Raw genomic sequence first — 11,804 nt, forward strand, 5'->3', positions numbered from 1 at the left:
AAAAATTATTTTCATATAAAAATAACAGCATGGCATCACCACACATAAAAGTATAACACATGCAAATACATTCTTTTGTCTGTGCATTTCCCTTTAACACATGTCACTTCTATTCAATTCAAGTAATGGGCACAATATCCACACATAATCATGCACACGAAAGTTTGCAGCAAAAATGCAAAACACTGCAAAAATCTGTATCGCTCTTTACTGACAAAATAGAAACACACGACAGTAGGTTATTGAGAGTGAATTAAGATCCACATATGTAAAATAATAAATAAATAAATCATAAAAAATAAATATTTTTTAACAGTAAGGTAAATTCATGAATAAATATTTGCTACAAACATACTCAAGGCACCTGTGGCCTGATGTTCCTCAAACCAAGAATTGTATTTACAAGATTATTTTTTTTAAAATGAGCACAGATTTTTTTTTTGTCATACATCCTGTTATCTGTTTGTCAAAAACATTTTCATTGTTTTTTTGTTTTGTTTTTTGGCACTTTAGCAAGGAAAGCCAGTGTCTGGAGGTAAAATCTCAGCTAAACCACTAAATGAGACCGTCTTCTCTTGGATAAACTGAATTTGGTTAAAGGCCCTGAAATACTTCAAGTGAAATCAAAGGATATACTGGAATGACATAATTTCAAACTAATTGGGAATGCTATAGCTTTCGCCTGGAATATAATATAAACTCCTTGATTGCACAATTCACTCCATCCAGGCTCCAAGAACTCTGTGGGAAGCTGTAATTCCATTCGTGTCCTCCAGGAGAATTCCCTGAATCCCATGACCCGTCCCTTGAGGCATTGCAGCGAAGCAGCGGTCTTTCCTCACGCTGGTCACATCATGGTTCCTATGGTTCCCATCATGGTCAGATACTCTGTTAGGAGGCAGGAGACCAAAGTGTGTGTGACGAATTTCCGACACAAAAGATCTGCAGGAGCCACATGCCACAGCCGCCTGGAAGCCCCTCCGAAAGTTCTGGTTGAAGAAGCCATAGATGATCGGGTTAACACCACTGTTGAAAAAGGCCAGCCAATGAGCTACGGGAAACAGATAGCTGCTTAAGAAGTCAATCTGTTGGCGGTCTAGATCCTGATAGTCCGCGAGAAGCATCAAAGTCCAAAGTGGAAGCCAGGAGACCATGAAGAGAATGGCAACCATGATGAGCATCTTAATGACTTTCATTCTCCTCCTGGATCGGACTCGATTCTCACGCAGGTTGTTGGAGAGTTTGGCAGCGATGCAGCCGTACATGATGCTTATGATTCCGAGTGGGGCCAGGTACACCTGGAAGAAGATGACCAAGGTATAGACTCGCCGCATATCTGCTCTGGCCCAGTCCTCAAAGCACACGAAGAGTGGATATATCTGGTTGTCCTGGACCATGTACATGTCATCCAGTTGAATGACTGTCAGGGTTGCAGCAGAAGGAAAGATGATGGCAAAAGCAAGAAGCCAAATGAAGATGATGGCGAAGAATGCAGTGAAAGGCCTCAGGCGGTGATGGAAAGGGTAAACGATCCCCATAAACCTGTTAAGAGACAAGCTTAATATTTAAAAACTCGATTCAGAACAGGGTTGTTATGGACAAAAGAAGAATAAAATGATTAAAAACATTTTGCACTTTTAAAGATAAGCGGAAATAAATATAAATATTAGACACAAAAAATTACATTGAATGATAATTATAATGCTGAAATACGTATCAATTGAAGCACTGAAATTTCAAGGAATAAAAAAAAAAAAACGTAACTAAAATGACACTGCCTTACAGTGAATACATTGCCCTGAGTTCTAATCACTGCCACCTGTGTTCAATGGCCACACTCATCTCCAGCGCTATTTACCTTTGCCCTGTTCATTCAGTCACTGTCTGGTCTACGACTGTTGACTACTTATTCACGCGTACAGTTGACTTACCCGGATACCTACCTTGTGTACTGTTCTGCTTGTTTCTGAAGCTCCAGTCTCCCTCTCCAGGCTCCATTGTGTTCATCACCTACCTGTAAGATAATATAACCACCAATGATTACCATACAGTGACTCAAGACCATTGGTGTGTGCACTACTACTACTACTACTATTATTATAACCTTTATTTAACCGGGAAAATGATTCACTGTGATTAAAATCTCTTTTCCAGGAGTGTCCTTATCTCCCTTGCTCTGTTGTCATCGCTATTACAGAGCTTGTGTAAAGATATCATCAATAAATAATTTACTGTTGTTCCACTAAACTGAGTTTGTGTTCCCTGACACACAGGGGCGGATCTAGAAAAATATTGATGGGGTGGCGAGAAGGGGGCAGGGATTTTTGAGGGGTGGCAACATATGGCAGACGTATATATACTGAATTTAGTCACAGTTATCACAGATGGATGATAAATATATGTGCACACTACAAAAGGACACAGGCTATCATTTACAAACTTAATCTCATACAATCAATGTCTTGCATTTGAAACAGTTCATATAAGGAATAAGTGACCATACCGCATAAGCACCACCACACTCACTAGTGCATACAGTATGCATCAACATGTAATTAAGAGCATTATAAAAGGTTCAGTGTTATCAATATGTCAATTTATTATAAGAAACACAAGACTTTAATAGCCAATGACATTTCCAGCTGGGGAGACTCAACTGATTTTCTATTGTTTAGTGTAAATCACCATCTAACTCAACCAGTCAAGAGCTACATTTAGCCTTAGATGTTATATAAATATGGTCTCTGAAGCATAGGTTTTATTAGCTGAAAATAATAATAAATAAATAAATATAGGCACAAATACAAATGTACTTTTAGAAATTGTTTTTGAAAGAAAAATGGTGTTATTGTTTTGGCAAGTTTAAATTAAAACTTCTATGAAAACTTGTGAGATATTCCTTTAAAATAATGTTTTAGTATATATATTTTTAAAGGCTATATTTTACTGTTCAATTTCTTACATAATTTCTTTGAGTTAGACCGAACTTTTATTTTGGTGGGTTGTAGACAGAGTTTCTGTGTTTTTTAATTAACTATTATTATTAGCTATTAAGCCTACTTGACGTATAGCATACTCTACTGTGCAATAGTACTATATTTCTATTTGAATTTCTTCAAGTTATGCCGAGATTTTATTTTGACAGGTTGTCATAAAGACATTGCCATTTCTATCAGTCTGTGTATATGATACGTATGAATGACGATAGTTATATCAAATGAAATGGTGAAATCTTCTCATAGCACTGGCGTGCACGTGTGTAGCCTACATCATGCGTCAATATAGTGAAGAGCTGAAAACACCAAGATCAGGGTATTGTGTGTGTGTCAGGATGTCTACCTCGACAACACGATCACGTGATCACAGGTTATTCCTGTATAGCCGCCAGTGGCGGACTGGGACAGTAAATCAGTCCGGGAATTTGACTCCACCCCAGGCTACCTCTGTTGCTCCAGTCACCACCCAATTCAAGTCGCTTTGAATGAAAGCGTCCATCTGCCAAATGATTATGTAAATATTAGGGTGTAACAGCTAAACTTTTTCACAGTTCAGTTTGTTTCACGGTTTCGGTACCGTTGTATGTGCTATGGTTATGGAGAAAATATACTTTCAAAAATATATATATATTATTATCATATTATTAAGAATATTCTAACTACAAGCAACAGCACAAATAAATACAAAAGAGTAAAGATACAAATAAAATAAACTGACTTCCAGGGTTTTTCTTCTTTTTTTTTTCAGGTAGGTCTTGCATTACTTTTTAGGTACAGAAATTAAATAAAGTAATCAAATGTAATATAGAATTGCATTTTGGACTATAAATTAAAGATTATTCTTTATTAAAGTAAAAAAAAAAAAAAAGCTTTTTAATCAAGAGCAGTGAGTGATTTCTCGGTTGTTGCTGTTCGATTAATATAAAGACTGTCACTTTAAGAGAATGCAGTGATACATTGTTCGTATTAGTATTGAACAACAGTCAATGACTTTTTTCATCGCTGTTGTTGTAATGTCTGGGAATCCAGAATGCCCATGCATCAACAGAAACATATTTGAACCCTGTTTGTTTTACTTGTTATTTATAGTAAACCATATTACAGATGCTTTCTCAGATTTAAGTTGAACAGCGGTCTCAGCGCGGGACAAACCGTGTGTGCAGAACTGAACGGTTCGGTTTTTTCAGTGAACCAGCGATTTTCTAAGATAAAGCCTGCAATACATTATTGTAACAGTGTTATTATTACCCAATCATTATTGCCTCATTATTTTTTTATATAATGCATTTTAAGTCATTTGAAAGGCTATTGATGTCTTAGGTCTGTTTTTATAGCAAATATATATATATATATATATATATATATATATATATATATATATATATATATATTACAGTATATTAATAGTTGGTAAATTATTATTTGAAGTAAGAAAACCATGGTTAATTTGCAGTTACCATGGCTACAAGAACAATAATTTGTGGTGTTCCCGAATCATTTGAGTCAGTTTGGGGATCGCAAATCATTTCAGTTCGGGTGTTCGGAGCGGGATAGCAAATCATTTGAGTCAATTCGGGAGTTCAAAGCGGGTTGCTAATCATTTGAGTCAGTTATGGGGATCGCAAATCATTTGAGTCAGTTTGGGAGTTCGGAGCGGGATCGCGAATCATTTGAATCAGTTCGGGAGTTCGTAGCGGGTTCGCGGATCATTTGAGTCAGTTATGGGGATCGCGAATCATTTGAGTCAGTTCGGGAGTTCAAAGCGGGATCGCGAATCATTTGAGTCAATTTGAGGATCGAAAAAAATTTGAATCAGTTCGGGAGTTCGGAACGGGATGGCGAATCATTTGAGTCAGTTATAGGGATCGCGAATCATTTGAATCAGTTCGGGAGTTCGGAGCGGGATCGCGAATCATTTGAATAAGTTTGGGAGTTCGTAGCGGGTTCGCGAAACATTTGAGTCAGTTAGGGAGTTCAAAGCGGGTTCGGGAATCATTTGTGTCAATTTGGGGATCGAAAAAATTTGAATCAGTTCGGGAGTTCGGAGGGGGATGGCGAATCATTTGAGTCAGTTTGGGAGTTCGGAGTGGGATGGTGAACCATTTGAGTCAGTTATGGGGATCGCGAATCATTTGAGTCAGTTCGGGAGTTCGGAGCGGGAACACGAATCACGAAAGATTCGCTCTCCTAAATTTTCAAATTGGCTATAACCTTTAATTTGTTGCTGCCAACTGGAGTGGCAGCAGGGGTGGCAAGGCTTTCCTCTATACCACCCCAGTAGATCCGCCCCTGCTGACACACCGGCGGCGCCAGGGGGGGTCTTGGGGGGTCTCAAGACCCTGCCAAAAAATGCCTTGACCCCCCATTTGACCCCCCAGCCTCTTCCTGATTAAAAAATATATATATTCGGGATAAAGATCCAAAAATGTTTCTCTTCAAACTAAGCAGAACAATAATAAATAATAATTATTTCGACATTTATTCATACACTGAACCGAGAACCGTTTCTGTCGGACGTGTCCGATTCGAGAACAGATGATCTGATGATAACTGCGCATTCGTGATTCAGCGTGAAGCAGACTGACACAGAGCGCATCTGAACCGAACTGATTCTTTTGGTGATTGATTCTGAACTGATTCTGTGCTAATGTTATAAGCGCGGGTAAACCAAAGGCTTGAATGAAGGGCAATCATCGCCAATGACGGCATTACATCGAGCGCAAAAGAACCGGTGAACCATTTTTTTTTTCAGCTGGTTTATTTGATCGAATTGTCCGAAAGAACCGGTTCACTTGAGCACCTGCTCCTTTGCCCCTTAAGTGCCCTTTTGTCAAAGCAAAATTTCCTCAATTTTTTTTTGTAATAACATAAACTTTTGTGAATGCCTGCCCACGCCCAATCATAATATTAGTACAATTTATTAATAATAATTTAGCCGTAAATAAAATGACTAACATGATGACCGTTCACCTGACTACGACCTCATCCAACCGGGAAGATTCCTCATGCTGCACGTGCATTTTTTTAATTGCTAGAGGATATTTTCAACGTCGTGGCAGCTGGTAAGTGGTGTTTCATTCTCAGCGAAGTGATTTTGGTGTTTATTTACTTATTATTATTTTACAAGAACGATGTGATGTGAGAACATGCAGATATGTTGCTTATATTGCTGTGTGTAGCCTGTAGTGTAGAAGTAACAGTAGCGTGCTGTTTGAGGGAGAAAAGTTTCACAGGCATCGAGGGGTCTGGTCTTTTTTATGTTATTTGAATAAACTTTTATTATATTACAGTACTTATTTATTTTTAACACGTAAAAATAATTATCACAACACTGGTAAGGCTTATTCAGATTTTCTCAATCTCTGAATTATCATTATAAAAATAAAAACAATTCAGATTTTAAATGTGATGCAAATATTTTTTCTACAATAGCAACAGTGTTTACAACAGCAAGACCACTTTAGCCTGTAAGCTCAATAATATCTATCTGGAAATAAATGTAAAAATATCAATGTCAATAAAAATGCATAATATACCTAAAATGAAAGTGCAGTGTGAAGGATATGAATAACAAATGTAGCCTGTCATTTGTTTACATTGCAAAGGTGTTTTTGTTGTTTAGTAGCAGAAATATGCAGTTATTAGCCGTGTCCACTGTATTTTTTGTTGGTTTTCATGAGACCCCCCTTGAAAAGACCAGGACCCCCCCATTGCCCCCCCAATCAAAATTGTCTGGAGCCGCCACTGTGCTGACACACCAAACAATAGTCTAAATAACCCAAATAGTCATATTTACATAACACTGATTCAAAATGCTCTTTAATTTTGACTGAAGAATGGCTTTACATAAGATCTAAAAAAAAAAAAGTAAACTTAATCAATATTTATCTGAAAACAAAATATCAACCCTTATTTCTTTCAAAAATTGCATTAATTTTTCCATATTAAACATCTTTTTCCATTCAGTGTAATTATGTGGTCACTGCCTGTCAAGTTCAATAGTATTTTGTTTGGTTTATTTGTTCAAAAAAAAAAAGTAAGATTTAATTTGAATCCGGTTCTGGCCTCAAAATGACTTCCAATTATTTAATTAATGAAGACAAAAGCATTGAAATCAGCTAAAACAACTATAGGTTTATTCCTTATTTTAACCAGCCCCCTCATAAATTGTGGGTATGAAATCTTGGTGCTCTTTGGTTGTATGGGATAATATATATTTAAGGACAAGAACTCCAAGGCACTCGAATTATAGTGAAAAGTTAAAAAGCCTTTATTGCATCACTGGCTTTATACGTTAAAATTATTTTGGTAAAAGGTACATTTATGCGTTGCAACTACATGCCTTTATCAGGGTGTGTGTAACCAACATCATCTCAGTTCATTTAAAAAACACTGTTCTAGATTCTTGTGTCTTATACATTTGCAAGGAATGTGTACATTTAATTTTCTTGTCTGAGGCATCTACATTACAGTAGTGTGCTGCCTCAGAAAAACAGGTGTATGATGCTTCTGCTTTGTTGTTGTTGTTTCTAACCTTGTCTCCAAATTAAAGTAATATCAGAATCATTACTTGCTTTTCATTATATTTACATTAAGTGACAGATTCAAAATGCAGGCACTCAGTCTCGTATGTCTATTGTCAATCAGATTATTTTTTCATGCTAAAGAAGAAAGTGTAACATTCAAAACAGACGTAGCTGTCAAAATGAGTGACAGTTCATGGGGCCCTTAAGCTTTGAGCTTGAAAAGTAAATTCCTAGCTCTGACTGCTTTAATTCGATCACGTTTTCAAAGTAGATCTCCACACATCTTCAACATCACCAACTTAAAAAACATCAGCTGGGATTTTCCAACAAATCAACAGCAATCCTACAAAACAAAATTTCTCTCTTTAAGTTTCTTTTAGATACCATAGTGTGGAAATATTCCCAGATATTTTGGACACTTCAGTTCACAATGATGTAGTTGCTCTTCTACCTGATTTAATAAAAGGAATCCTGTGCAGATGCAAAACTGCGCAATTCAACTAGAATTCATTAATACTTCAAATTTAAGAGAAAGTGTGTCATTTAACAAACAGAATAGCAAAAACAATATTATTTTCAAACACTTCCAGTAACACACAGGTTAGCTCAAATAATGAATAAAAAAACACATAACATAATTACAGACATTGGCACTGTGCCTGTAGCCTTTAATTTGCAAGTTAATTGTATTAAATTAGCATAGAGCATCGCAGCAAGATCGGAATTATCAAGGAATGCTTTCTGAGGTTGGATATTTTCCACCAGTGCTGTTCTGTATTCCCTGAGTACAGTACATGAATTAGATAGATTATTATAATAACCAATCATTACCTGTCCACTGCTATGGCAACCAGGGTGAAGACGGAAGCAGACACTGACATGCCCTGGATCAGGTTACTCATCGTGCACGTGATCTGACTAAAAGGCCAACCTGTGGAGAAATCAAGCAAAGAAATCTGAATGTAATGGAGCGGTTTCTTTAAATATTCTTCTTCTTTTGAAAAGTCATAGAAACAATAAAGTGGATTTCATCTGTTGCCACTGGATCAAATGGGAACAGAAAAAATATATTAGCTGTAGCTCCCATTCACCACTATAGAAGTTTACCCAACTATGACGACTTCCGCTTCTGAGAACCCTGGAAATGTGGGTCCATGAAGATGATATTGATAATTATGGTAAGGATGGTGAAGATGATGGCCCACAGACCTGAGATAAGGCTGTCAATCAGTGTGGTGGGCACACAGAAGATGCCCACCAGCAGATCACTAATGGCCAGGTTCAGGATGAAGAGGTTAGTGACCGAACGCATGTTGCGGTTCCTGATGACCACCAGGCAGACTAGTCCGTTCCCCACCACACAAAGCAGCAGCACCAGAAGGTAGGAGAGGATGTAGCTGACTGCCATCCCGGCCGAGTGGATGTAATACGGCAGGAGCGTGCAGTTGGCCAAACTGAAGTTAACAGCATTGGGATTCAGGGTCATTTTGTTCATTCTGGATCTTGAAAAGAGAAATAACAATCCATTCTGGTAAAATATTCACATTGTTTTAATCAAACATGAAAGTGCATAGAAATATTGAAAAGAAAGCCCCCCAAAAAATAATTCATAATACAGGTTGCTGGAAATATCTCAACTACACCAAAAAGGACTTTCTTGTTCTAAATATATATATAATAATAAGCTTGCTGTGCTCTATTCATAAGTGAAGTAATTGTTGCAGGAATAAGACTTTGATTTATTTATGAGCTTGCACATAGTGGAAACTTATGGAGCTGTAAAATAGCAGATTTAATATTGGAATAATGCAATGTTTTCAGTGGTTTATTGGATTTAATAACTGCTTAACAAACAATATTTTTCACTCTTGTGCATGTTGAGAATTATTCAAAGTACAAACACTAAACTTAATCAGCTCATCATCTAAAGAATATGGAATATGTCAATGTATTTTTCTTTTTTATGAGAATACAATAAAAAACACCATAGAAGAGTCTTACTACATGTACATGTACGTGTATGTCAAAAAGACAAAAAGATCGCTCACCTGTTGCTTCTTACACGTGAAATATGAGCGTCTCACTTAAATCCACTTGTCTGATGAGCAGGTTGTTGTGTTGTGCTGCAACGGCTTCTCCGACTGCAATGCGCAACTGTCACTTTGGGTTCTATGCCTTCTTAGGGTTCTTCATTGCCTTTGCTCTTCTTCTGCCCAGGAGCTTCAGAAATCAGCGCAGAAGCTGTTCGTATATCAGCGGGAGCAGCACGCGCTTGGTGTGCTTTTACACTGGCTGGGTCTATCAAGCGCAGCTGAACCGCTACTTGTTCTGCAGACGAATACCCTATCGTCCATTCCGACAATTTATTTATTTATTTGTTTATTTATTTATTTCCTTCATTCGGATGTTCTCATCCGACCGCTGTCTGTAACGTGCGTTGATTTATGAGAGCAGCAAACTCTGCTCTGATGCCATAGTGTCCCCTTCCTACTGTCCCACAAACATAGGCTATGTATATTAGGCTATATAACATGCTGTATATATCCTATATGTTAGCAACATGATAAAAGTTATCTTAACGTTAAGATATAGGTTACCTCTAGTTTTAATCAATTTATTGATACTTATTTGATATTATGGTGTGTGTGTGTGTGTGTGTGTTTCGTGTCAACTCAGATCTGTTTTGAACAAGAATAATGCACTGTGCCTTGTAGAGTCGGCGCCCATCACTTCTGCTTGGATCCTCAACGCGCGATCCTCAGTGACGTCTCTACGTGCGTCAAGAATGCACCTGTTAGAAAAATTGCGCTGCTCACTCACTGCTCCGGTCGAGCTCGCTGTTGTACCATTTCTGAAACGACAGGGGGTGACTCAGAGTGATTGCCCAATCACCAGGAAGCGACGGGGAGCAGTAGACCCCTGTTAGTAGCTTGCCTCTGGAGTTGCTGAGTGAATTCATTAATATATCACATGGTTAGGCTGTGGGTCAATTTGTAGGGCACAGTTGAAAATGTTTAAGTGATGTGATGTTCATCAGTTTCGTTTTATATATATTTATATATCTAGCCCAATACTCGCAATTCTGACTTTCTCCTAACAATTATAAAGTCAGATTTGAGTGACATAAAATTGCAATTCTGAGAAAAATAGTAGCCTAAGCATATATCCTGAGGATATATAAGTATATAAGTATATATCTCGCAAATCTAAAGAAAAAAAAAAGTGGGAAATGCGAGTTTATATGAGTGTCGAGGCATTTCGATTTTTACTGTTAGGAAGTTTTCTTTAAACTGATGATTTGAGAAAACTGGGGAAAAGTGTCTCTGCGCATGAGGGTGTAGATCTGAAGCTGGATTTTATCATAGGCTACATCATGCTGCTTGGATCTATCAGGCTTTGGATGATGCCTTCCTTTAAGCAAAACATTAGCTGACTTGAGTCCTGTCTGCCATGTCTGTGGAAGACCCACTTCAGGTACTTCCCATTGATACATCTGACTTCTCGGTGGACAAAATCCGCAATGCCATCTCCAGCCTCAAGAGCAACAAGTCTTTTGGGTACTGGATGTCCAGGCTGTGCAACCATGTATGGAACTCTCAATTCCCGGAAAAGTCTATTTCAAGTTTTACCTCAATAGAATGTGTGACAATGTAGACTCTGAGCTAAGTGAAGAACAGGCTGGTTTCCAGCCAAAACGATCTTGCATGGAACAAATTTTCACGCTGCAGAGAATTGTTGAAAAGTGTGGAGAACTCCAGGTACTTCTTGCTGTCAACTCAATTGACTTCTCCAAAGCGTTCGACAGTGTGCACAGGTCATCACTCTGGAAGATTCTGTTTACCTACGGCATCCCACCAAAAGTCATGGGGGCCATTGAGGATATCTACAACACATCCAAATGCAGAGTGAGGACTGAAGATGGATATAGTGACTGGTTTGAGGTGGTGACCGGTGCAAGGCAAGGATCTATATCCACCTACTATTCACTATCACTATTGATTGTGTGGTGAGGAATGTTGCCACTGGCAAGGGGATAGAATGGCTGGAGGGACGGAAACTGTCAGACTTAGACTTACCTGATGATCTAGCAGCATTAGCAAACAACATCCAGGATCTGCAGCTACTTGTGGACAACATCAGCAGTTATGCTTAAAACATCGGCCAGACCATCAATGGAAAGAATACCAAGAATATGCCACAAGGCAACCACCCAATCTCAAGAGAGGTCTTCGTAGACAATAACAGGGTAGAAGAGGTAGAGAATTGTACTTATCTTGGCAGC

General features: G+C 38.1%; 1 protein-coding gene across 1 annotated transcript; it reads right to left on the minus strand.

Moving 5' to 3' along the window:
- Window positions 1-516: 516 nt before the first annotated feature.
- Window positions 517-9,017, minus strand: npffr1l1 (neuropeptide FF receptor 1 like 1). Its single transcript, XM_026220158.1, has 3 exons — window positions 8,732-9,017; window positions 8,354-8,453; window positions 517-1,542 (listed from the first exon to the last, which is right to left on the minus strand). The coding sequence occupies exons 1-3, from the start codon at window positions 9,015-9,017 to the stop codon at window positions 717-719; spliced, it is 1,212 nt and encodes a 403-aa protein (XP_026075943.1). The 3' UTR covers window positions 517-716.
- Between the last annotated feature and the right edge of the window lie 2,787 nt (window positions 9,018-11,804).

Source organism: Carassius auratus, chromosome 35 (genome assembly GCF_003368295.1).
Source record: "Carassius auratus strain Wakin chromosome 35, ASM336829v1, whole genome shotgun sequence".
NCBI classification, from domain to species: domain Eukaryota; kingdom Metazoa; phylum Chordata; class Actinopteri; order Cypriniformes; family Cyprinidae; genus Carassius; species Carassius auratus.